This window comes from Python bivittatus, unplaced genomic scaffold (genome assembly GCF_059951505.1).
Source record: "Python bivittatus isolate LINGU-HERP-01145 unplaced genomic scaffold, Pbiv_v1 ctg000810_np1212, whole genome shotgun sequence".
Lineage (NCBI taxonomy): Eukaryota > Metazoa > Chordata > Lepidosauria > Squamata > Pythonidae > Python > Python bivittatus.
Genome location: NW_028277111.1, coordinates 1,478,033 through 1,505,227, shown reverse-complemented (window position 1 = coordinate 1,505,227; position 27,195 = coordinate 1,478,033). Strand labels below are relative to the sequence as shown.

General features: G+C 45.9%; 2 protein-coding genes and 1 long non-coding RNA gene across 4 annotated transcripts; 1 reads left to right on the top strand and 2 right to left on the bottom strand.

Moving 5' to 3' along the window:
- The first annotated feature begins 221 nt into the window (after positions 1-221).
- On the top strand, positions 222-12,280 carry LOC148213914 (uncharacterized). The gene is made up of 2 exons (XR_015793661.1): positions 222-561; positions 11,454-12,280. It is a non-coding gene; the product is annotated as an uncharacterized LOC148213914 (long non-coding RNA).
- LOC112543144 (uncharacterized) lies at positions 6,670-11,157 on the bottom strand. 2 transcript variants are annotated; one of them, XM_088129365.1, is made up of 2 exons: positions 10,766-11,157; positions 6,670-9,834 (listed from the first exon to the last, which is right to left on the bottom strand). In XM_088129365.1, exons 1-2 carry the CDS (start codon positions 11,011-11,013, stop codon positions 7,107-7,109), a joined length of 2,976 nt encoding a protein of 991 aa, XP_087985491.1. In that variant the 5' UTR covers positions 11,014-11,157; the 3' UTR covers positions 6,670-7,106. The 2 variants fall into 2 exon arrangements, with proteins under 2 accessions (XP_087985491.1, XP_087985492.1); XM_088129366.1 differs by lacking the exon at positions 10,766-11,157 and adding an exon at positions 10,064-10,445.
- Positions 12,281-14,971: 2,691 nt separating the features above from the next.
- LOC148213913 (uncharacterized) lies at positions 14,972-26,467 on the bottom strand. Its single transcript, XM_088129344.1, has 2 exons — positions 25,986-26,467; positions 14,972-22,438 (listed from the first exon to the last, which is right to left on the bottom strand). The coding sequence occupies exons 1-2, from the start codon at positions 26,462-26,464 to the stop codon at positions 19,561-19,563; spliced, it is 3,357 nt and encodes a 1,118-aa protein (XP_087985470.1). The 5' UTR covers positions 26,465-26,467; the 3' UTR covers positions 14,972-19,560.
- Between the last annotated feature and the right edge of the window lie 728 nt (positions 26,468-27,195).

Below are 27,195 nucleotides of genomic sequence, written 5' to 3'. Positions count from 1 at the left end.
TAGGGGTTAAAGGGAGAGAGAGGGGCGCTCCTAGAGAGGCAGGAAGCGTCCGCCCGGCGGTGGACGCCGACCGCCAGGGCAGCTTCCGGCTCCCCGTTTCTTTCGCCAGGCGGAGCTTTGGCGGCTCTGCTCCGCAGCGGGCTGGCGGCCTCGGGGGTGTAAAGCGTGGGGGTCGCGGGCTGGAAGGTGAAGGGGGCAGGACGCTTGTGGGCTTGGAGGGGGAGCCTTGCGCGGGCGGAGGTGACGAGAGAGAAGGGCAAGCACGTGGGCAGCGGACGGACGGACGAGGTGCCTTCTGTTGGGAGCTGCAGCGTGCAACGCGTTCGACCCTTTTATTATTATTCTTGGTGCCTTCGAGTCAGCGCTGGCCTGGCCCAGTCCCTGCCGTTTTCTTGGGAAGATTTCAGAAGTGGTTGGCGCTCGCCTCCTTCCTAGGACTGAGAGAGAGAGAGAGAGAGACTGGCCGAAGGTCACCCAGCTGGCTTTGTGCTGAAGGCAGGACTAAAACTCGAGTCTCCTGGTTTCCAGCCTGATGCCTTTAACCACTACACCAAACTGTCGGTAATATCTTACATTTGTGTCAAATGCTTCTGCTGTAAGACCCACTGCCTTTCACTGAGCCAAGTTCCTTCTTTTCCCTTTTTCCTTCTGGGGCATCATGCTCCTGCAAATCTGAACAGCCACACTTTCAAAATGGCTACATATTCTCCCTAGCATGGATTTTCCAGTGTCTAATAAGACTTGGGCTCTGCATCAAACTCTTCCCACATTCAGAGCACTTGTATGGTTTCTCTCCCGTGGGGAGCTTCTGATGCCTGATCAAGTGCAAACTCTGGTTAAAGCTTTTCCCACAGTCAAAATATAGGTAGTCCTCGACTTATGACCATTTGTTCAGCAACTGTTTGAAGTTACAACAGTGCTGAACAAATGATGGTTATGGCTGATCCTCAGCCATCCCAGCACCCCCACAAGTTGTGATCATGGTCTGGGTGCTTGGCAACCTGTCTGCACTTACAACAGCTTGCCAGCCACCCTGCAATCATGTGATCACCATTTGCAATCTTCCTTGCCGGCTTGGCCAGAGTCAATGGGGAAGCTGGCAGGGAAGGTCACCAGTCACTGGTAAGTCTCCCCCATCCTCCCCAGTCACTGTGCTGTACCAGCCACTCACACAGCCCTGATCATCACTGCACCCCCATGCATCCTTGCGCATTTCCTTGCACCCCCACACACATTCCCCAACCTGTGCTGTGCTCCCATGCAACCTCCCCAACCTGTGTGGCACCTCTTGCACACCTGCATGCACCCTCCCCAATCTGTGTTGCACTTCCTGCACAACCTCCCCAACCCACGCTGCACCTCTTGCACACCCCCATGCACTCTCCCTGACCCATGGCGCACCTCCATGCATCGTCCCCGACTGGCACCACACCCCCACGCAAGCTCTCCAACAGGTGCAGCACCTCTCATGCACCCTTCCCAACCCTCCCCCACCCCAGGCACCACCTTACTCCCGCCCCCACCCAGCAGCAGCCACTTACCTGCGGGCCGAATTACAACTTCCTGCTGGCTTCCCCACTGACTCTGGTTGTGGGAAGTCAGCAGGAAGTTGCCTTGCCTAATCACCATGAGATTCAGTTAATGACGGAACCGGGACTGCAGGGATAGCTGTCAGTAAGCAATGCAGTCATGCTTTACAACCGCATTGCTTAGTGACAGAAATTCCAATCCCAAATGTTGTCTTAAGTCATGGTCTACCTGCAGTTTTTCCCCCATGTGAATCCTCTGGTGGGTGAAAAGATTGGTACCCTGGTTGAAGCTTTTCTTGCAAATAAAGCATTTATAGCATTTCTCTCCCATGCGGATTTGCTGATACCAGATGCAGCTTGCTTTATTGCAGAAACAGTCACTGCAATCTGACCATTTATACAGTTTCTTCCCTTTGGGTATCTTTGATGTGTTAAGAGGCTCCAGTTTCGAGTGAAGCTTTTTCCACACAGTAAGCATTTGTGTATGGTGTGTATAAAGATCAGAACTTTCACTGGATCTCTGCACAGTCAAAATATTTGCATGTTTCCTCTTCTGTATCCATTTCCGAATGTTTAGTAAATCTTTCCTTGCAAATACTATTGCTAAAGTTTGAGGAACTGCCCAGATCCCTTCCAGCACAAATCCTCTCCTCTGAGAGATGCTTTGACTGAAGAGAGAAAGATGGAGTACCTTTGGAGTACCAGGCTTTGGTCTTGTATGAATTCTCTGGTGAGCAATCAGGTTGGAGTTATGGCTGAGAGTTTTCCCACAGTTTGAGCACTCATAAAGCCTCTCTCCTGTGTAAATTCTCCAGTGAGCATTAAGACTTGATTTTTCACAAAAGCTCTTGCTGCAGTCTGAACAATTATAGAGTTTCTCCCCCATGTGCAACCTCTGATGCAAGGTAAGCCTCGTTCTTCGATTGAAGGTCTTGCCACACTGTGCATAGATAGGGTCTCTTCCCGGTGTGAATTCTCTGGTGAGTCACAAGGCTCAACTTGATGAGTGAAGATTTGACCACACACCGTGCATTCATTCTTCCTCCTGCCTTTGTAATATTCCTGATGGAATGAGATTTCGTGAAATTCCACATCCTGAGGGCAAAGGAATCTGTCCTTCTGCTTTGCTGCTTCCTTTGCAACTGATAACTTCGCTCCATCTTCCTTCACAAAGATCTCTGGTATCTTGAGGCTTGGTTCTCTCCCTCTCATAAAAACCCTCCTTGCTCTCCTTTTCCCATCCTGCAATAAAGAGAAATGCCAGAACTTACTGTTTTCTCTCAATTCGGAACCTTAAGGACATTTCTGAGCAATAATTTAACTGCCACGTCCTGACCCAGTTGTTGTTGTTCAGTTGTTAAGTCGTATCCGACTCTTCATGACCCCATGAACCACATCGCGCCAGGCCTTCCTGTCCTTCATTCCCTCCCTGAGTTTGCTCAGTTTCATGCTCATTGCTTCAGTGATGCAAGGTGATGTCTCTGCTTTTCAATATGTTGTCTAGATTTGCCATAGCTTTCCTCCCAAGGAGCAAGCGTCTTTTAATTTCATAGATGCAGTCTCCGTCTGCAGTGATCTTGGAGCCCAAATAAATGAAGTCAGGATACCAGTCCTGTATCAGAACAGGCAAAAATGGGCCAGGAGGTGACCCAGCCCAACAGGACATGCCCATCTCGACAACTATCGTACCCGATTTCTTTCTTTCCTGGAGGCATCGATCACTTAGTTCTTCCCTTTCCAACCAGCAGATGAGCTCCAGTTGGGGGGATCAAAGTGTTTCTAAGGAAACAAGAAAAACAGCTGGATATTTCTGGATCACAAAAGCACGTCCTTCCATAAGATAAGCCTTGGTGGGCCAGCACCATTTTTTGGTCATTATGAATTATGAACTCCTTTGGGTTTATTAAGAGATTTTTGTGCAAAACATTTTCCACACTGCAAACATTGCTAAGGCTGTTCTCCTGTGTGGACTCACAAATGTCTTACAAGAGTCTCATTATGAGCTAATGATTTTGTACACTCCAGGCAAATGTGTGATTTCTCCCGTGTGGATCTATGGTGTCTATGTAGCCCTGACTTCTCTGGAAAGCATTTCTCACACTCCGAACATGTGTGGGGTTTCTCTCCTGTGTGGACGCTTTGGTGTATACAAAACCTAGATGACTGGGGGAAAGATTTGCCACACTTGAAGCATCGATAGAGTTTCTCTCCTCTGTGAACTCTTTCCTGCATGCCAGGATAGTATTTTGGGGGGAAATGTTTCCTGCACTCCCAACATTCATGCGGTCTATCTTTTTCTGGATTCCTTGCTGGCTCCCGAGGCCCGATTGACAATCCAACAAATTGCTACGTTGCAAGCATTTCTACATTTTTCTGCTTTGGTAAACTTTCTGATGTTCTGAGAAAAGCACAGCCCACACTTGCAGGGTTCTCTTCAGTTGGGCTGTTCTGAATCCTAGAAAGACACCCTCTCTCAGGAAAACTTCTGCGGCACTTCTGGCATTCCTGAAGCCTTTCTCTGGTGGATTCGCTGATGGATTCCAAGGTCCAAACCTTTAGCAAAACGTTTTCCACACTCTCTGCATTTGTAAGACCTTAATCCAGGTTGGCTCCTGAGATGTATCCATGTTTCTGAAAAATCACTATAGAGAGAAAATCTCCAAACGGCCCATTAAACTGTAAGTCATGAAATACGGGTAAGAGGTTATGGACTTCACACTTGGTTCCTTGTCCCCGAAAGACAAGATCAAAATGATCCTGGAGTTCCTCAGCACACATCACAAACATTCACAATGACAACTATAACACCGTCCAGGAAAGAGCAAACCCATTAAAATTTATTGGAAGCGGTACGCAATCTTTAAACCAACAAAAAAAATCTGCTGTTGCTCTCATCACCACCATTTCCCACAATTTCCAGCAAGTTATTGATGGTAAAGAAATTCAAAGCAACTCTTAAAAAGTCCAAGTGTCCAGGAATTACAGAATAAAAACAATACAAATTTAGGAAAAAGAAAGAAAAGTGATAAATAAAGAAATAAAAGAGACAGAAAAGAAAAAAAAAGAAAAAAGTTATAAGGGAGGGGCTTCCAATTTTCTTCACAGCAGTTATAAATGCAATTATATTTTTTTCTCTTTCTCTAAGGTTACATCAAAACTCCCTTCTTTCCATATTCTACCCTTTCTAATCATCAAACCCATAAATCACAAGGTCATTTTTTTCCATTTTCAGCAAAAAGCCCATAAAGGGTTTCCAGTCACGAATAAAGGTAGTTATTGTCTTTTCCCTAATCAGACAAGTCAATTTTGCCATTTCGGCATATGCTGTCATCTTTGCCAATCATTCCTCCCTTGTGGGTATTTCACTGTCTTTCCGTCTTTCTGTATATAATAATCTTGACACAGTCACCGTGTACAAAAACAAACTACCATAAGTCTTTTCTAGTTTTCTGTCCATTAGTCCCAGCAAGAAAAGGTCTGCTTTCAGTTCAATATTAATATTTAAAATGCCTTGTATCACTATATGTATTTGAACCCAAAATTGTCCACCTTTTTAACAAGCCCACCAAGCATGATAAAAAGACCCTTCATGTTTTTCATGTTTCCAACATAGTTTTGAAGTATCTTTTTACATTCTAGATAATTTTTTCTGGTATCATATACCAACAGTACATCATTTTATAAAAATTCTCCTTTAAATTGTAATATAATGTGAATGTCAGTCCTTTCAGCAACATATTTTCACATTCTTCCATCTGTACATTCTAACCAAAGGTCTTGGCCCATTTTATCACACACTCTTTAAATTGTTCTTCTGTTTCAAATTTCAGTAAAAGCTTATACATTTCAGCAAATACAAGTTCATCATTTGCACATACAGTAATTCAGTTTCAAGTTCTGTCTTTTGTTGTTCAGTTCCAAATGTCCTTTTCTCTACTTTAAATCTTTCTCTTATGTGTACAAATCAAGACCACTGATAACTAAATCCATTGGCAGTCAGTTGATCTCTTCACTTCATCTTCTATTCTCCATGTTCTTGTTCTGACAACTCCCAATATTTTAACCATTACTCTTTGCCTGCTGTTTCTTTTCTATAAAATGCTTCTTGTGTCGAGACCCACAAAGGCGTTTTCAGCACAGCCTGGGTTGACATCTATTCCATATTCTCAATATTGCACTTCAAGGATAATGACTTTTAAAGTCTACATTAACCTTCACTTTATCGTACCATAACGAACCATGCCATCCAAACCTCAGGTCGTGCCCTTCTAGTTTCAATATTCTCTTATTTCTCAGCAAAACCCACTCTTTTGTCCAAACCAAACAGGAGGCTGCAACGTACAATCTCCACACAGGCAATCCCAATCCTCCTCTTTCGTTTGCGTCTTGAAGAGTTTTAAATTTAATTCTCAGTTTGTTCCCTTGCCATATAAACCTAGATATATCTTCCTGCCATTGCTTAAAGGGTGCATCAGTTGTCAAGATAGGTATTGTTAGAAACAGAAACATCATTCTAGGTAATACATCCATTTTTATCACAGAAATTCTCCCCAACAATGAAAATTCTAATTTTTCCCATCTTAGCATATCCTTCTTGATTTCACTCCATGCCTTCAGAGAATTATTTTGAACATAGAATTCATATTAGTCAGAATAATACCCAAGTGTTTTATCGTGTCTCAATCGTAAAACCACATTTTTCCATCTATTGTCATCCATCCATTTCTATTTGGTCTTCCATTTTCATATTGTTTGTCTTTTGGCTTTTCATTACTCTCTGATGAGTCACTAATGCTGCTTCCTAATCAAAACATTCACTACACTCCCAACATTGATGTATTTTTTTATAATTCTGTTGCAATTGAAGGTTTCCTGATTGTGAAAAACATTTCCCACACATCAAATATTTATAGGATTTCACTTTTGTTACTGAGTGAATGTTCTGGTGAACATTAACGTGTGGCTTTTGAGAAAAACATTTCCCACATTGTTCACAACTGAAGGGCTTTTCTCCAGTATGGATTCTCTGGTGCATATTAAGATTTGATAGGCAAGAAAATCCCACACTCTATATACTTACAAGGCTTCCATCCTGTGTGATTTCCTATCTGCACCTGAAAATCTGATTATCAGGTAAAATGTTTGCCACGTTCTAGGCACTCATAAGGTTTTTAACTGGTAACAATTCTCTGATGCTTCAAAAGAGTAGTTTCCCAGGCAAAATATTCATCACATTCTAAGAATTTATGGGGCTTCTCTCCTGCATGGATTAAGCTGTGATTCCTAAGGGATGATTGAGAAGCAAATGCTCTCCCACAGCCTAAACATTTGTAATTTTATCCCCTATGTGAACTTTTATATGACTTCTAAGGGCTGATGTGCTATGAAAAAAAATTCCATACTCAGTGCATTGTTAAGGTTTCTCCCTTGTGTGTGTTTTCTCATGTTCACAAAGTCCTGCCTTTGAGCAAGCATTTTCCACACTTGACACATTGGTATGACCTCTACCCTGTGTGGATTCAGAGATGAATGAGAGCCTACGTTGCTGACATAAAACTCTTCCCACATTCAACACATTTATACGGCTTCCATCGTCTGTGCTGGTGTCTCTGAAGTCCACAAATTGTTTCTCACATTCTGTCTCTGCATTCTCTGATGAATTATCTGATGTCGCACCAGGTGTGATTTCTGGGAAAAACATTTTCCACATTCTAGGCACTTTTTCTTTTTCTCTCCTCTGTGTGTTTTCTCATGGCTCCGAAGAGTTGAACTCCGAGTGAAACATTTTCCACACTCGAAGCATTTGTAAGATTTTATTCCTGTGTGAACCTTCTTATGGACCCAAAGCTGTGAGTTCTGAGGAAAGCACTTCCCACACTGCTCACACTTATAGGGTTTTTCACCTGTGTGAAGTCTCTCATGGTTTCTAAGATATTCTTTTTGAGGAAAACATTTCCCACATTTTACACACTTGTATGGCTTCACTCCTGAATGGACCCTCTGATGCCTTCCAAGGTGCTGTTTTCGGGAAAAGCATTTCCCACACTCCCCACATTTGTACGGCTTCTCCCCTGTGTGGATTCGCTGATGAATGAGAACCTGTGCTGGCGAAATAAAACTTTTCCCACACTCCCCACATATATACGGCTTCTCTCCACTGTGCCCCTTCTGGTGTCTCCGCAGTTCAGCAGACTCCACAAATCGTTTCTTACATTCTGGGCATTCATAGGGTCTGTCTCCACTGTGAATTCTCTGATGTCGCACCAGGTTTGATTTGGTGGATAAACATTTCCCACATTCGACACACTTGTATGGCTTCACTCCTGTATGGACCCTTTGATGCCTTCCAAGATATTGTTTTTGGGAAAAACATTTCCCACACTCGCCACACTTGTATAGCTTCTCTGTGTGGATTCGCTGATGAATCTGAACCTGTGCTAGCGAAATAAAACTTTTCCCACACTCCTCACATCTATACGGCCTCACCCCTCGGTGCCCCTTCTGGTGTCTCCGAAGTTCAGCAGACTCCAAAAATCGTTTCTCACATTCTGGGCATTCATAGGGTCTGTCTCCACTGTGAATTCTCTGATGTCGCACCAGGCTTGATTTGGTGGACAAACATTTCCCACATTCTAGGCACTTTTCATTTTTCTGCCCATTATGTGTTTTTTTATGACTCCAAAGTGATGAACTTTGAGTAAAACTTTTTCCACACTCAAAACATTTATAAGGTTTTATTCCTGTGTGAATCTTCTCATGCACTTTAAGCTTTGAATTCCAAGAAAAGCCTTTCCCACATTGCGCACACTTGTAAGGTTTCTCTCCTGTATGAAGTCTCTCATGGTTTCTAAGATTTTCTTTTTGAGGAAAAGATTTCCCACACTCGAGACACTGATAAGGTTTTTCTCCAGTATGAATTCTCTGATGCTTTAAAAGAGTTGCTTTCCTGGAAAAATATTTATGACACTCCAAGCATTTATGGGGTGTCTCTCCAATATGCATGAGGCGGCTGTGATTTCTAAGGGATGAGGAATAAGCAAATGCTCTCCCACAGTCTAAGCATTTGTAATTCTTTTCCCCTGTGTGAACTTTCGCATGACGTCTGAGACCAGATGTTGTACGAAAAAATGTTCCACACTCGATGCATTGATAGTGCTTCTCCCCTGTGTGAATATTCTGATGTTCCCAAAGGCCTGCCTTTTGAGCAAAACATTTCCCACATTCTATACACTTGTATGGTTTCTTACCCATGTGGACACACTGGTGTGAACCAAGATGTGGCTTCCAAGAAAAGCATTTCTCACACTCTTCACATTTATAGAATTTCTCTCCTTTGTGCCTCATCTGGTGTCTTCGAAGTTTAGAAGAATCCACAAATCGTTTCTCACATTCTGGGCATTCATAGGGTCTGTCTCCGGTATGAATTCTCTGATGTCGCACCAGAGTTGATTTTCTGGAAAAAGATTTCCCACATTCTAGGCACTTTTCATTTTTATGCCCCTTGTGTGTTTTCTTATGACTCCAAAGACATGGACTTCGAGTGAAACTTTTTCCACATTCAAAGCATTTATAAGGTTTTACTCCTGTGTGAATTTTCTCATGGACCCAAAGCTGTGACTTCTGAGTAAAGCCCTTCCCGCATTGCCAGCACTTGTAAGGTTTCTCTCCTATGTGAATCTTTTCATGGTTCTTAAGGATCAATTTTTCATTAAATGATTTGCCATACTCCAGACATTTATAAGGTTGCTCTCCGGTGTGGATTTGCTGATGTTTTAGAAGCTCAGATGTTTGAGAAAAGGACAGCCCACACTGCACACACTTGCAGGGCTTCTCTTCAGTTGGGCTGTTCTGAGGCTTATAAAGACACCATCTCGCAGGAAAACGTTTCTGGCGCTTCCGGCATTCCTGAGGCTCCCTTCCCCGGTGGATTCGCTGATGGACTCCAAGATCCGAGCCTTCAGCAAAACGCTTTCCGCACTCTCCACATTTGTAGGGCCTTATTCCGGGGTGGCTCCTGAGATGTTTGGCAAAGCCCCACACTCCAGGAAAGGATTTCCCACACTCCAAACACAGATGCGATCCATTCCCCGTGTGCACCTTCCAGTGGATCAAAAGGAGGGACCGGTGAGCAAAGGATTTCCCGCACTCGGAGCATGTGGAGAATCTCCGCAGCTTCCCCTGAGGGGACCTTCGGTCGAAGGGTTTCCCCCCCTGCATGGTTTCCGGGGGCGGCTCCCTTGCAGGGCTTTCTAACCAGAGACAATTTGCAAGCAAAACTTTTGGCACAAGTTTTTCCAGGCGGCACCTGTTGGATTAAGGAAAAGAAGTGCAGTTTCATTCTTCAGCTACTAAAATAGTCCAAATGATCGCTGGGAGACAGTTTACATGAGCTATGGAGGTGCCCAGAAACTCTCAATTCCCCCAGTCCGAATCAAAGCAACCCTGGGATTTTCCCTCTGAATCTAACCTGAGACCTCCTCTCCCCATTTCTTAGCAAGATTAATAAGAGTCCCTGTCGCTCCCCATCTGCTTGCCTGAACTGTTATGATCTCCGCATTTTCCTTTCACTCGGTTGGGAGGTGATATAGATTACTTGTGTCACACACCAAGGACCACGGCAGGACGTGCGTCACATAGGTCCATACATACAGATCGTACATCCCACGTAGGAATATGTGGACATGCCTCTTTTTGCCACCACAGACTAACACTTCTCCCTCCCCTCCCTCACACCTCAGCTGCTGCTTCCCTCCCTTTCCCCCAGTCTCTCCAGGGCTTCTCCCACCGCTCGCCAGCAGGGCCGGTTTTGCTGGCCTGAAAGCGGGGAAATCCTCCCTCTCCGTCCAGACGAGGCGCCGAGGAAGGGGGTCCCTCCCGGGCGGGAGAACCGGGCTCAGCCCGGGCCCCCGAAGCCCCTCCTCCTCCGAGGACCCCCGACGGACACGGGAGGCCCGCAGGGGCCGCCGGGACCCTCCGCTCCGCCCTCCAGCGCCGAGGGCTCCCCCCTCCCCTCCCCTCCCCTCCCGCGGGCCAGGCTCGCTCGGCGCCCCTCAGAGGCTCCGCGTCCGCCCAGCCCGGCCCGGCCCGGCCCGGGCAGCCCCCCGGCAGGCCTCGCAGCTCCGCAGCCTCCGGGGACGCGGGCCGAGGCGCGGCGCCGCAGCCGCGGTCCTGCCGGCGGGGAAGGCGCTCCGGGGGGGCGGCCGGGCCGGGCTGGCGCCGCGGGAGGGGAGCCCTACCTGCCCGCAGCCGGGGCCCAGCGAGCCCTCCGAGGGTCCGGCGCCGAGGCGGGGGGCGGGGCTGCGCTCGGGCCCCGCCTCCTCTGACAGCCCCGCCCCTCCCGGGAGCCTTGGCCGGCAGGGAAGGGCCTGAGCCCACCATTGGCCCCGCCCCCTGGGCCAGGTCCTCGTCCCCAGCGCGGCTTTTCCTTTGCCGCGGCTTCCCTCGGCCAGCCCGGGCGCCGTTTCCATGGCAGGGAGGGCAGCATCGCGGGCAGCTCTTTCCGCCTCCATCCCGGCCTCGAGGCTGCCGGGCGGGGCTGGCGGGGCTCCCTGGACTCGCCCCCCAGCGCAGATGCTGCCCCTCCTGGCGGGGGGGGATTGAATCTGGACCCTCCGCGCTGGGGAGGGTCGCCCCCCAAAGGTCTCGGTCGGCCACCTGAGGATCTTCGTCGTGCCCCGCATCGCACAGCGAGGGCTCCTCTGCAAGGAGAGCTGTTCCCCGCAAGGAGAAAGGTAGCTCTGAATTTTTCAGAGTCAGTCCTGCTCCTGGCGGCTCCCTGTGCAAGTCTCTGCAGTGTTCTTGGCAACATTTTGAGATGTGGTTTGCCTTTGCCTCCTTCTTCCTGGGGCTGAGAGAGAGGGACTGGCCCAAGGTCACCCGGCCATCTTCAAATAATATAATCCTATTTTCTAATCCCTCTTCCAGGTCATTTATACCTATGTTCAGCATCCTTGTTGGCCTCTGAGGCTTTCTCGTTTCGCTTGTGCAGAGACCAGCAGACTTGGAAGATATGGCCATGCACTCCACAGAGGGGAGCGGGTGTTGCTGGATCGGGACCCAGCAGCCTCCTGCCGGGGCTCCGTTCTGGAGGATTTGGAAATCGTGGCCGGGCTGAGCTCTGAATTGGAGGGCCAGAGGGGAGGTCGTGATGCTTCTTCGGGGAAAGGAGGAAAATTCCACCCAGGGCGGATCTACCTTGGACCATAAAACCCTCTTTCACAATGACTACAGCATAAAGCCTCCCTTGAATATTTAATTATTTAACCAGAGATGATCTTCCACTCATCTTTTTCTTCTTTTGTCCACCTTTCTATCTTTTGTCCAAAGAGATGCTAAAATTCCTGGTGTGAACAGTTTTATCTACCAGGAAGTGGGTGGTTTTTCATTAATTCCATTCTTTTGTTACTTATTCTACATAAATATGCGGATCACTGTTAGAAAATTTATGTCAAGGTATGGCTGAATTAAAGGTAACCACTTTTCATGTTAGCAAGTGGGAAAATTCAGGCCAAAGAAAGAATAATGTAAAGACTAAAGAAGAATGTTGCATATATGAAACACTGGCAACTGGTAATTTGTAAAATTACACTTCAAAAAAAAAATCTTAGTTACTGAACATCTGAGCAGTTCATACTTGCTTTGACTTTCTTTGTTAAAAATAAGGAGGGTGACAAAAAAATTGTTTTCTAAGCCAAAGAAGCTTTTTAATTTTCAATATCGCTTGTGCCTCTAATAAATTTTAATTACTTTGCTGTTTCCGGGATAGTATTATATTTTGTCATGGTGAGTTTTTGTGCTATCTTGTTTTCTTAATTTTTTAAAAATTATTTTAAGCATACATACTTAACAAACAATTTTTAAACTTAAAAAAATTAGGAAAGACAAAACTCCTTACTTAGAGTTGACTTAAAACCATCATCCCAGCTTCACCCTCCTCCTCCTCCTTCTTACCCCTGGAGAGAGTCCAGTCCAAATTTTTAAGAGCAATCTTACAATTGCCTCGCTGTGTTTCAAATGCCTGCTTGCGCCTGGAGACCGGCCTTCTAAAGGTCGAATCAAGAATTTGCCTGTCATCTTTAAATCTATGGTTAAAACTCAACCTTTTCCCTCAAGGCCTTGCTCCATTAATTCTTCAAGATACATTTGTTTCTTCATGGATCAAGGCTGTTGAGGGTAATCTTGCAAGGCTAGGCGTCTCCCCGTCCTCGTTACTCCAGCTGGGCTTTGACAGGGCAAAATTGAACCTGAGCAAAGGGTGGAAGACGTGGAGAGGCAAGCCGATCTAGAAAAAGTTCCATCGTTCTTGGCCCCAGAATCCACTAGATATATTGTAGCCGCCGCCAGATATCTTAATCAGCTAGAGGTAGCGAACTACCGGAGGGCCTTTTCACTCACCCGATGTCACGTACTCCCCTCAGCCGTGCTGGACGGTAAATATAAGGGAGATCAACTGGCTAAAAGGCAGTGTCCGTGTGGTTCTGGGGAAGTGGAAACCACCGGGCATGTCCTCTTACGGTGTCCATTTTATAGAGAAATACGATCAAAATTATTTCTCCAACGATTAGCAGATATCCTGGCCATTCGGACACCAAATATCTTCAAATTCTTCTTAAAGATGAGTGGAGTACTGTTACAGCGCAGGTGGCAAGATTCTGTGCAGCAGCTCTCAAGAGCCGACGTATCGTAGTGAAAAATTGATATAAGCATTTTGTGTTTCTATATTTAACCCATGGTGCATAAATTATTGTAAAATGACTTTTTAAATTATAATTGACAAGTATCTTGACTAGAATAGTTTCGGATATATAATCTTTTATTTGGATTGGACATACCTCATGTCTTTCCCTTCCTTTTAATATTGTACTGGTCTAATTGACTGTAATAAAGTTGACTGACTGACATCCCAGCTTCCGCCCAAACTTTCCAATAGAATGATTTATACATTGATGAGTCTCATTATCAAATTTTGATCTACATCCCAATATGTAATTGCAGCGTGGCCTCACCTCAGACATGCACCCTGCTGAACCCCCAAGATGTCTGACGCTCACTGGCTCTTCCCATCTCCCGCCTTTTGGGGGTTGACTTGGAAAATCCTCGGCCAAAGCCAGAGACTGCAGGCAATTGGCCAGATCACCTTCCCGAACTCAGCGCTCCATCTCCAGGAGCAGGATGGCCAGGAAGTGCTCCAGGACCAGCATCTTTTTCCTTGCGTTGCTATACCATTTTCTTTATTGACAGCTTGTTCTTTCTTCTCTGCTCTTTCTAGATATTTTTTTCCTACTAGAGTTTCCATGACCAGCTACACTGCCCAGGCAGTTACTGCACATTGCAGCATTGACAATGACAACTGTAACTATAAAGGACCTTTGCGCAACTTCGTCTTGTGCAGCAGCTACGCCCCTTCCTCGATCAGGAGGCCCTCCGCACGGTCACTCATGCTCTGGTCACCTCCTGGTTGGATTACTGCAATGCGCTCTACATGGGGCTACCCTTGAAGAGTATCCGGAAGCTACGGCTGGTGCAGAACGCGGCGGCGTGGACAGTTCTGAATGCCCCTGGGGGGCACATGTAACACCGCTGTTACGCGAGCTGCACTAGTTGCCAGTTTGCTTCCGGGTCCAATTCAAGGTGCTGGTCATCACCTTTAAAGCCCTTCATGGCACAGGACCAGGTTATCTGAGGAGCCGTCTTGCCCCGGCTACTTCAGCCCGCCCCACTCGGTTCGACAGAAAGGGCATGTTGCAGACCCCACTGGTCAAGGAATTTCGACTGGTGGGGTCTAGGCAGAGGGCCTTTTCTGCTGTGGCCCCCGCCCTATGGAACAATCTGCCTCCCGAGGTGCGGTGTGCCCCCACGCGCATGGCCTTCAGGAAAGGGGTGAAATCCTGGCTATGCCAGAAGGCCTGGGGGCCGGATGGGGGCTCACATCAGTGGAGGTGGCTTGTGCGGTGATTGACATCAATTGAAGATTGATGTCAGGCCTAGCCCAAGGAACTCCAAGAGACCATGTAAATTCAGTCCAGCAATGTTTATTAGCTACAACCTCTAGCAAGAATCTTCCCAGACTGAAACCCCAGTTCCCAAAGTCAGCCAGTCACAACAGTGTGAATTCCTCAGGGAGGTGCCAGCCTCATCCTCTTATCTCTCCCTCGCTCCTCAGGAGACGAAAGAGCATATTTTCCTCCCTGAGTCTGGCCTTCATAATTCCATTCCATCACAATTTGATTTTTAATGGGTTAATTTATTTTAACTATTTATGGGGGATTTTTAATTGTTGAGGGGGTTTTTGATTTTAACTGTGAGCCGCCCAGAGTCACCCGTTGGGGGGAGATGGGCGGCATACAAATTTATACATAAATAAATCCATCCATCCATCCATCCATCCATCCATCCATCCATCCATCCATCCATCCATCCATGCATGGAAAAGCAAAGTGATTAACATTTATTGGAAGTGGTAAACAATCTTTAAAACAACAGCAAAACAACCTGCTTTTGCTTACAAAACAAACCTCTCACCCCCAGCATTTCCCACAATTTCCAGCACATTTCTGATGGTAAAGAACTTCAAAGCAACTCTAAAAAGTTCAAGGATTCAAAATTATTTTTCAATAATTTTTTAATGGAGAAATTTCTTACAGAATAAGAACAATACAACTTTAGGAAACAAAGGAAACAAAAGTGATAAGTAAATAACAAAGAAGCAAAAGACACAGAAAAAAGATGTGAACATTTTTATAAGAGTGGCTTCTGATCAGTTATAAATGCGATTATATTTTATTCTCTAAGGTTACATCGTAACTCCCTTCGTTCCGTATTCTACCCTTTCTAACCATCAGACCCATAAATCACAAGGTCATTTTTTCCCATTTTCAGCAAAACGTCCATAAAGGGTTTCCGCTCCCTAGTAAATGTGGTTCTTGCCTTTTCCCTAATCAGACAAGTCAGTTTGGCCACCTTTGCAAATGCTGTCGCTGTCGCCAACCACTCTCCCCTTGGGGGCATTTCAGAGTCTTTCCATCTTTGTACATATCATAATCTCAATACAGTCATCATGTACAAAAACAGCCTTCCCTAAGTCTTTCTAGCTGTCTGTCCATTAGTCCCAGGAAGAAAAGGCCTGGTTTCAGTCGAAAATTAAATGCTTTAAAATGCTTTGTAGTATTATATGTATGTGAGGAAAATAAGTTTTCAGACGAATGGGATTATTTCAATCACACTGTTACAGAGAGAATTTGCAATGGCCTTGCAGCTGACTTAGCATCTAGGTCACACCAGCCTTTTGCACATCTCATCAGAGCATTCCCAGGGCAACCCATCAAACTGTCCTCCAGATGCCATTGAAGGAAGTCTTCTTCCAGGCATCTTGGCACCCTAAATTGTCCTTTCCCTTCGAACTTCTCGCTAAGACAAGTGTTTCCTTCGAAGCAGAGGGGCAGGAAGTCACCAAAGATCGATTACTCGTGAATATTCATGCCTGCATCCTTCCTTCCCCTTTTCTGAAATCTATATATTTTATTTGCAAGGGTGTCTCTCACTATCTTTTTCGTGGGGTCCCCTCCAGCACATGCTGTTTATATAATAGACAGTGCAGTGAGCCTTGATTATTTACTTCGGGTCCTGCGTTTTGATTCCATGTGGATCTGAACCCAACATTTTCTAGCTTTTTTACGAGTCCACCGAGCATGATAACCTGACCCTTCATGTTTTCCACATTTCCAACATAGATTTTAAGTACCTTTATACATTCTAGATAATTTTCCTGGTGTCATATACCAACAGTACATCATTTTATAAAAATTCTCTTTTAAATTGTAACACAATGAGAATGTCAGTCCTTTCAGCCCCATATTTTCCCATTGCTCCATCTGTACATTCTAACCAAAGGTCTTGGCCCATTTTATCACACACTCTTTAAATTGTTCTTCTTCCGTTTCAAATTTCAGTAAAAGCTTATACATTTCAGCAACTACAAGTTCATCATTTGCACATACAATAATTCAGTTTCAAATTCTGTCTTATGTTGTTCAGTTCCAAATGTCCTTGTCTCTACTTTAAATCTTTCCTTTATGTGTACATATCAAGACCATTGAAAACTAAATCCATTGGCAGTCAATTGATCTCTTGACTTCATCTTGGGTTCTCCATGTTCTTGTTCTCACAACTCTTGATATTGTAACCATTACTCTTTGCCTGCTGTTCCTTTTCTATAAAATGCTTCTTGTGCCAAGACCCACAAAGGCGTTTTCAGACACAGCCTGGGTTGGTAACTATTCCATATTCTCAATATGGCACTTTGAGGATAATGACTTTTAAAGTCTACATTAATCTTCACCTTATCATACCATAACCAACCATGCCATCCAAACCTCAGGTCGTGCCCTTCTAATTTTAAAATTCTCTTCTCAGCAACACCCACTCTTTCATCCAAACCAAACAGAAGCCTGGAAAATACAATCTCCACTCAGGAAATCCCAATCCTCCTCTTTCCTTTGCGTCTTGAAGAGTTTTAATTTGAACTCTTCGTTTTTTTCCCCTGCCGTATAAACCTAGATATATCTTTCTGCCATTGCTTAAAGGGTGCATCAGTTGTCAGGATAGGTATTGTTAGAAACAGAAACATCATTCTAGGTAATACATGCATTTTTATCACAGAAATTCTCCCCCACAATGACAATTGTAATTCTTCCCATCTTAACATATCCTTGATTTCATTCCATGCCTTCACAGGATTCTTTTGAAATAACATACAATTTATATTAGTCAGAATATTACCCAATTGTTTTACTTTTGTCTCAATCTTAAAATCATTTTTTCCATTATTTCTATTCGGTCTTCCATTTTCATATTGTTCGTCTTTTGGGTATTCATTTTAAAACTAGCTAACACACCAAAATGCTTTAATTTTTCCATTAATATTTCTATTCCTTCCAAAGGGGCTTCCAAAATTACCACCAACTGATCAGCAAATGCCCTTAGTTTATCTATTTCTCTTGTCATTTTCTCTCAAGCAATTCTCTCATCCTGTTTTATATCTCCATTCAATACTTCAAGAGCTAGAATGAAGTGTTCATGGATTCTAAAAAATAAAAAATTAAGGTTTTCTCATTTCAGTGGGGACTATTCTTTAATATTTATTCTTCCTTTCACTGGATTTTCCTACTTGCTAACACAAGCAGAGGTTCCCTTTAATTCACCCTACGCTCATATGGCTTTCCTAATTCTTATCCCCATATTTATATTTCCTACTTGTAGAATAACAAAAGAAGGGAATTCATTAAAAAAAAACACTTCCTGGTGGATAAAATCTTTCACACCCAGGAATTTCAATCCTTGCCGCCCAGGGTAAAAGAGGAAGAAGGGGGGGAACAAAATCACTATTTTTAAAAAATATTCTATGGAGACTTTACAGCATAGACATTGCACATGTGGCCTTTCTGGTCCAAGGTAGACCTTCCCCAGCTTTTCCTTAAGCATCGTGATCTTTCTCTGGTTCTTCAACATGGACTTCCTCTTCCTCACTTTCTTTATTGTCTTAGCTTCTGTCTGCTGCGCTGTAGGATACTTAATTATTTATTAGATTTCTTAAAGCTGCCTAATTCCAAAAAGACTTTTGGTGGCTTACAGGAGGCTAATGCAAATCCTTTCCCGCTTTGCAATTTTTGTGTGAAGCTCTTGAAAATATCCTTTATTTTTAACCAGACACATGACTTTCTTTTTTACCATCTTGCCAGGCCTAAGAGACTCCCTTTAATTGTGTTTTTCTGAGCCTGGACTCAGGTAGGAGGCCACACCTGGACAGCCTCGGCTACTCTTGGAAAGCCCAGCAGTGTTACATGGGAGACCACCAGGAACTCTAAGATGATCTGGGAGGTAAATACATATCCAAGAGCACAGTGGGATCTCCCTTTCGTTTAGTTGCAATGCAATCAGAAGGCAACTTCCGTGACCTCTCTTTACCTTAGGAGCCTAAACAGGGTTTCCTTCTTCTGTTCTGGGGAAGAGTCTCTTGGGGGTTCTTCCGTGTGTGAATACAAGAGTACAAATGAGGGCAGGTAAGGGTTGTGGTGGAGACATTTAGAGATACTCGTCATTTGAGCAATCTTTCCCCCCGTTCAGACAGTATTTCTCTCATGTGTCACAGTTGCTGTGTGAGGAAAGCATTTTCCTTACACACTGCTCCAGAATTATGAGCTTTCTTGTGCTTATTAAGAGATGTTTTTGGCATAACATTTTCCACACTGCAAACATTGATAAGTTTTAAATGTACGCAAAAGATTGGCCTTTGAAGCACATGATTTCCCACACTCAGAGCACTTGTGTGGTTTCTCTCCGGTCTGGATCCTCTGATATGTAAACAAACGTGATTTCTGCTGATCCATTTTTGGTCCCTCTTCTGTGTGGACATTTTGGTGCACTTACCTGGGAAAAAGATTTGCCACAAAAGATTTCTCTCTCTTTTTTGTGGATTCCTTGGGGGCTCTGGAAGTCTGACATTCCACAAATTTTCCACATTCAAAACCCTAACTGAACCCTAACATGTGAATTTTGAGGAAAACCATTTCCCACATTGTTCACAACTGAAGTGTTTTTCTCCAGTTTGGATTCTGTGGTGCATACTTTGTGTGAGATGGGCGGCTATATAAATGTGATGTATAAATAAATAAATAAGTAAATAAATAAGTAAATAAATAAATAAATATTTTCGATTGGCAAGGAAAAGCTTTCTCACGCTACACACATGTAAGCTTTCTCTTCTGTGTGATTTCCCAAGTGCACCTGAAGATCTGATTAGCGGGAGAAACGTTTGCCACATTCTAAGCACCAATAAATTTTTCTAAAGCGTGAATTCTCTGATGCTGCAAAAGACCACCTTTCTGAGAAAAACACACTCCAAGCATTTAGGGGGCGTCTCTCCTATACGCATTAGGCAGCTGTGATTTCTAAGGGACCGACAAGCATTTGTAATCTTTTCCCCTGTGTGAACTTTCATATGACTTCTAAGGGCTGACCCACTACAAAAAAATGTTCAACATTCAGTGCCTAGATAGGGCTTTTCCCCTGTGTGCATTTTCTGATGTTCACAAAGTCCAGCCTTTTGAGCAAAACATTTCCCACATTCTACACATTTGTATGGCTTCACTCCTGTATGGACCCTCTGATGCTTTACAAGGTGTTGTTTTTGGGAAAAGCATTTCCCACACTCCCCACATTTGAACGGCTTCTCCCCCGTGTGGATTCTCTGATGAATCCGAAACTGTGTTGCTGAGATAAAACTTTTCCCACATTCCCCACATTTATATGGCTTCTCTCCTCTGTGCCCCTTCTGGTGTCTCCGAAGTTCAGCAGACTCCACAAATCTTTTATCACATTCTGCGCATTCATAGGGTCTGTCTCCGGTGTGAATTCTCTGATGTCGCACCAGGTGTGATTTCTGGGAGAAACATCTCCCACATTCTAGGCACTTTTTGGTTTTCTCCCCTCTGTGTGATTTTATTCCTGTGTGAAGCTTCTCATGAACTGTAAGCTTTGATTTCCAAGTAAAGCACTTCCCACATTGCCCACACTTGTAAGGTTTCTCTCCTGTGTGAATTCTCTCATGCTTTCTAAGATATTCTTTGTGAACAAAAGATTTCCCACACCGTACACATTGATAAGGTTTTTCTCCGGTATGAATTCTCTGATGTTTCAAAAGAGTATCTTTCCTGGAAAAACATTTATTGCACTCCAAGCATTTATGGGGCGTCTCTCCTATATGCATTAAGCGACTGTGATTTCTAAGGGATGATGAATAAGCAAATGCTCTCCCACAGTCTAAGCATTTATAATCTTTTTCGTCTGTGTGAACTTTCATATGACGTGTGAGGTTTGATTTCCGACGAAAAAACGTTCCACACTCGATGCATTGATAGGGCTTCTCTCCTGTGTGAATCTTCTGATGTTCTGAAAGTACTGTCTTTTGACAAAAACATTTCCCACATTCTATACATCTATATGGTGTCACTCCTGTATGGACCCTCTGATGCCTTCCAAGGTATTGTTTTTGTGAAAAGCTTTTTCCACACTCTCCACATTTATATGGCTTCTCTCCTCTGTGCCCCTTCTGGTGTCTCCGAAGTTCAGAAGAAGCCAGAAATCGTTTCTCACATTCTGGGCATTCATAGGGTCTGTCTCCGGTATGAATTCTCTGATGTCGCACCAGGCTTGATTTCCTGGAAAAAGATTTCCCACATTCTAGGCACTTTTTCCTTTTCTCCCCTCTGTGTGTTTTTTCATGGCTCCGAAGAGATGAATTCTGAGTGAAACATTTTCCACACTCAAGGCATTTATAAGATTTTATTCCGGTGTGAATCTTCTCATGGACCCGAAGCTGTGAGTTGCGAGTAAAGTCCTTCCCACATTGCACACACTTGTAAGGTTTCTCTCCTGTGTGAATTCTCTCATGGTTTCTAAGACATTCTTTGTAAGGAAAAGATTTCCCACACTCCAGACATTGATAAGGTTTTTCTCCAGTATGAATTCTCTGATGTTTCAAAAGAGTTGCTTTTCTGGAGAAACATTTATTGCACTCCAAGCATTTATGGGGCGTCTCTCCTATATGCATTAGGCGGCTGTGATTTCTAAGGGATGATGAACAAGCAAATGCCCTCCCACAGTCTAAACATTTGTAATTTTTTTCCCCCGTATGAACTTTTACATGACATCTGAGGCCAGATGTTGTACGAAAAAATGTTCCACACTCAATGCATTGATAGTGCTTCTCCCCTGTGTGAATTTTCTGATGTTCCCAAAGTCCAGACTTTTGAGCAAAATATTTCTCACATTCTACACACTTGTATGGTTTCTCCCCTGTGTGGATTCTCTGATGAATCCGAACCTGTGTTGCTGAAATAAAACTTTTTCCACACTCCCCACATTTGTAGGGTTTCTCTCCTCTGTGCCCCTTCTGGTGTCGCCGAAGTTCAGAAGAATCCACAAATCGTTTCTTACATTCTAGGCATTCATAGGGTCTGTCTCCAGTGTGAATTCTCTGATGTCGCACCAGGTGTGATTTCTGGGAAAAAGATTTCCCACATTCTAGGCACTTTTCATTTTTCTGCCCATTGTGTGTTTTGTTATGACGCCAAAGAGATGAACTTCGAGCGAAACGTTTTCCACACTCGAAGCATTTATAAGATTTTATCCCTGTGTGAATCTTGTCATGGACCTGAAGCTGTGACTTCTGAGTAAAGCCCTTCCCACATTGCCCACATTTGTAAGGTTTCTCTCCTGTGTGAAATTTTTCATGGTTCTTAAGGATCAATTTTTGATTAAATGATTTGCCACGCTCCAGACATTTATAAGGTTTCTCTCCGGTGTGGATTTGCTGATGTTTAAGAAGCTCAGATGTTTGAGAAAAGCACAGCCCACACTGCACACACTTGCAGGGCTTCTCTTCAGTTGGGCTGTTCTGAGGCCTAGAAAGACACCATCTCTCAGGAAAACCTTTGCGGCGCTTCCAGCATTCCTGAGGCCTCTTTTCCCGGTGGATTCGCTGATGGGCTCCAAGGTCCGAGCCTTTAGCAAAACGCTTTCCGCACTCTCCACATTTGTAGGGCCTTATTCCAGGGTGGCTCCTGAGATGCTTGGCAAAGCCCCACACTCCAGGAAAGGATTTCCCACACTCCAAACACAGATGCGATCCATTCCCCGTGTGCACCTTCCGGTGGATCAAAAGGAGGGACTGGTTAGCAAAGGATTTCCCGCACTCGGAGCATGTGGAGAATCTCCGCAGCTTCCCCTGAGGGGACCTTCGGTCGAAGGCTTCCCCCCCCTGCATGGTTTCCGGGGGCTGCTCCCTTGCAGGGCTTTCTAACCAGAGACAATTTGCAAGCAAAACTTTTGGCACAAGTTTTTCCAGGCGGCATCTGTTGGATGAAGGAAAAAGAAGTGAAGAAGAGAGGAAGTTTTGTTCTCCAGCTCCAAAAATAGCCCAAACAATAGCTAGGAGACCCCTTACATGAGCTACAAAGGTGCCCCCAAACCTCAATTCCCCCACCCAAACCAAAGCAACGCTGCGATTTTCCCTCTGAATCTGACTTGAGATCTCCCCTCCCCATTTCTTAGCAAGATTAATAGAGTCCCTGTTGCTCCCCATTTGCTTGCCTGAACTGGTATGATCTCCGTCTTTTCCTTTCGCTCGGTTGGGAGGTGACGCAAATTACATGTGAGAGACACTGCGAGGACCACCGCAGGACTTGTATGTATTAGGTAGGTCCATACATACAGATCGTATATCCCATGTAGACACATATGGACATGGTTCTTTTTGCCACCACAGAGTAACACGGCCATCCTCCTAGCATGGTTTCCTGTTGTTTCTTTATGGTTTACAGAGGGTGTAAATCTGATCCTCAAGGTCTGCAAAGCTCCATGTTGGGGGTCAATTCAGCCCTCCATTTCCTGAAAGGCAGGCTCATCTCATTCTTTGACCAAAACCTCCCGAGATGGTCCTACCTGTCTAGGTCAGACTTTGGGCTCAGTCCTCAAGCAGTTTCTTTGAAAAAAAAAGCCATGAAAAACAAATGGACACAACTCATTCAAGCAGTCAAATCCAATGACTCAGCCTCTTTCTGGCGTATCACACCAAGCTCTCAAAGCAATGGTCCACTCATGGTGGACTGTCACATCACATCCCCCCAGGGACCTGGGAGGTATACTTTCAGGAACTGCATATGGACACCACTGTTGGAAGTGGGCGCCCTAGCCAAACTACAGGTAGTCCTTGCTATCCGACCAAAACAGGGACCCCAATTTAGGTCACTAAGTAATTTGGTCGTTAAGTGAATAGGAGCTGATTTTACCTTTTTTACGACGGTCATTAAGCGAATCACGTATTCGTTGAGCAAATCGCATTGTTGTTAAACGAATCCAGCTTCCCCAATGGAGTTTTTTGCAGGAATTCACTTAATAACCATGTGATTCGCTTAACGGCCATTGTAAAAAAAGTCGCAAATCATGATCACATGACCTCGGAGGTCATAACGCACTTTTCCCAAGGTCATCGTAACACCAGACTGCTGTTAAACAGTCATTAAATGAGTACTACCTGTATAGAAAATCTGCCAATGTGGGTACCAGTGAGAGTGACAGAGATCAAGAATCTTGTTGCTCAGCTAAGACCAGGGAAGGCCTCAGGAGAAGATCTAATCCATCCCGAGGCTATTAAAAACAACTTGGGATTATGGGCCCCTACTCTGGCCTCAGTCTTTATCTGCGTCAACACCTGTGGCCGAGCCCCCAACAACTGGGGGCTTGCAATCATTGTCCCTATATATAAAAAAGGGGGAAAGGATGATCCTGCTAATTATAGACCAATCAGCCTCCTCAACACAATCAGCAAACTCTGTGCAAGACATCTACAGTGGAAATTCAGGTCTGGCTGGAACAAGAAAACATACTGGCAGAGGAGCAAGCCAGCTTTAGAGATGGCCGATCCACCATCGATCAATGCCTAGTACTCCAACATCTCATTGAAAAATACTCCTCCCACAACACAACTTCCCTTTATGCCGCTTTCATAGACTTCAAAGCAGCCTTTGATTCCATATCCCGAGCTAAACTGAACTGAAAAACTGAAGGCCTCCTCGATTGACTGACGTTTACTTCATCTAATACGTATGCTTCATGAAGGGGCCTCACTCGAAGTAAGATGTAACCCCCAGGGCCATCCCACCAGCACCACGGGAACTGAGAAAGGCATGAAGCTATGCTGGATATTGGCCCCACTCTGGTCCAATTTCTGTATCAACTCCACGGTGGGCCATCTCCTCAACACAAACGCTCACCCCCCAAACTTGCAGGAAGACGCATCTCTGTTCTACTCTATGCAGAAGATGCAGCAATTCTTTCAAGGACACCTCTTGGCCTTAAAAGAGCACCGAGAGCACTAACCCAGAACTGCAAGGAAGACCAGCTAGAACTCAATTATCAGGAAACTGAAATCCTGGCATTTGTCAAAAGGCCCAAGAGCCACTCATGGAGCATCGATGGCCACAAGACTGAGCAGGTGTCCTGTTTCAAATACCTGGCAGTAGTCCTTCCTTCTGCCAGCAGTAAAAAAGCCCATGGGGATTACGCTGCTGAAAATGCACAGAGGAGCTCATCTGCCATCCTTACATTCCTCAAGACAAGAGGTGGCCACTATATTCCAGCAGCACTCAAACTATTTGAAGCCAAGCCAATAGCACAGCTTCTTTATGGTGCCCAGCTGGGCCCCTTCTCCAACTGCGCACCGTTAGAACTTGTACAATCCAAATTTCTAAGATCGGCCCTTCAAGTCCCCAGATGGGTCTCTAATGCCACCCTGAAACAGGCTTCCTGAAAGTGGAGGCTAGAAGGTGGGTGACCATTCTCAACCATTGGCTCAGACTCTCCTTTTTTCCCCTTGGCCTTGCCCCATCACCTCTGAGGGATGGTTTTCAGTCCACATGGCAACAGGCAGTAGCAACTAAAATCTCATCCCTGGGCTTTACTCCAGGTCTTCTACTCAGCAGGGGATCTGACCAGGCCAAAGCACTCCTTAAATAGCGGGCAGCAGACACAGGGTGCCAACTGGATCTGGCCAGGTCCCCAACCTTTACTGCCAGTGAATCCAACAGGCACTCTGCCTGCCCTACGACATACTCAGCTAACTCAAAGTACCTAACCACGGGAGGGCCGTTACTCTGCCACCGTGCCACGCCCTCCCCTCGGCTGTCCTTGAAGGCCAGTACAGGAGGCCTCCTTACCTGGAGAAACCATGCCGCTCTCACTCTGGACACGGAGGGACAACGGAGCAGGTGCTTCTCCAGCGTCTGCACCACACAGACATTCGTACCAGCCTCACCTCACCATCACTGCATAAACATCCAGGGCGCACGGGGCAATCCCGCACCTCCCTGCTGCCTTCAGACACCAGCCCTGCCACAGCGTTTAACGGTGCCCGTGCCCGGTGCCCGGTTCCGCACGGCAGCGATTAAATTTCGTCCGATGATGGCCTGTGCCGTAAACTAGTCTGCGTGTATGAACCTGTATGCTGCCCTACACCCACCTAATGCCCCTACCCCTACTATTAGTATCCTATTCTATATCTTTTAGCTGTTTTTTTATATTATCATTATTATTACTTAGACTCCGATGTATTTTCTATGCTTTTTAACTGACTGTCTCCCACGCTCCTTATGCTGGTCTTTGACCGAACAAAGATTTGATTGATCGATATGTAACTTCCCAGCTGAGCAGGGGCTCCGCGTCCGCCCAGCCCAGCCCGGCCCGGCCCGGCCCGGCCCGGGCAGCCCCCCGGCAGGCCTCGCAGCTCCGCAGCCTCCGGGGACGCGGGCCGAGGCGCGGCGCCGCAGCCGCGGTCCTGCCGGCGGGGAAGGCGCTCCGGGCGGGCGGCCGGGCCGGCCTGGCGCTGCGGGAGGGGAGCCCTACCTGCCCGCAGCCGGGGCCCAGCGAGCCCTCCGAGGGTCCGGCGCCGAGGCGGGGGGCGGGGCTGCGCTCGGGCCCCGCCTCCTCTGACAGCCCCGCCCCTCCCGGGAGCCTTGGCCGGCAGGGAAGGGCCTGAGCCCACCATTGGCCCCGCCCCCTGGGCCAGGTCCTCGTCCCCAGCGCGGCTTTTCCTTTGCCGCGGCTTCCCTCGGCCAGCCCGGGCGCCGTTTCCATGGCAGGGAGGGCAGCATCGCGGGCAGCTCTTTCCGCCTCCACCCCGGCCTTGAGGCTGCCGGGCGGGGCTGGCGGGGCTCCCGGGACTCGCCCCCCAGCGCAGATGCTGCCCCTCCTGCCGGGGAGGCCTTAAAGCTGGACCCTCCGCGCTGGGGAGGTTCGCCCCCAAAGTCTTGGTCGGCCACCTGAAGATCTTTGTCCTGCCCCACATCGCACGGGGAGGGCCCCTCTGTCCTCCGGCTCCCCATCGGGCGTCTTCTGCAAGGAGAGCTGTTCCCCGCAAGGAGAAAGGTAGCTCTGAAATCTTCCCTTGAAAGTCCTTGCTGGATCATTTGCAGAAGTCTGACTTTGATGGGCTGCTCAGGGAAGGGCCAATAAACCTCTCCCGGTTCTTCAAGGAATGGTCCCTTTGGGGCTTTTCCTTCTGGCTCTTTCAAAGAGTTTTGTTGCTGATCCTCCTGGAGAAAGATCGTCCTGCAGAAAATGTATGTATTTGCTGAGAGTTGACACAGACTTGATGACAAGTAATCAATTAAAAAAGCAAAGAACAGAATCTTGACAGCCTGGCAGTGTTTTCCCTTCCCACTGTTTTCTATGGAAGGGAGTCCAGGCAGAGTCAGTGTAAGTTTCTTTCAAATGCTTATTGCTTTCCCGGACTTGTGTTTTGCGATCTGCTGCATTCCTTCAGGAAGGCCCTCCCTGTGGTTCTCTACAGGGTGATTTTGGGCCGCACACCCTGTCTAAGGAAGAAGAAAAAAGCACAGAACTTCTGGAAATTTTGCCAAAAATATTTGTCTGGACAATCACCAGGAATTCAGCCTGACCCAAAGAGGGAGGCTGGGAAGGAGGGAGGGAGGAAGGAAGGAAGATACAACACAGATTTTGAATGGAAGTCACTGAGCCCAGCAAGATATTCTCCCCACCAGGCCTCTGAAAGGCCGACAACCCTGGCCTGAGCAAAGCAGCCCTTCCCTCTGTA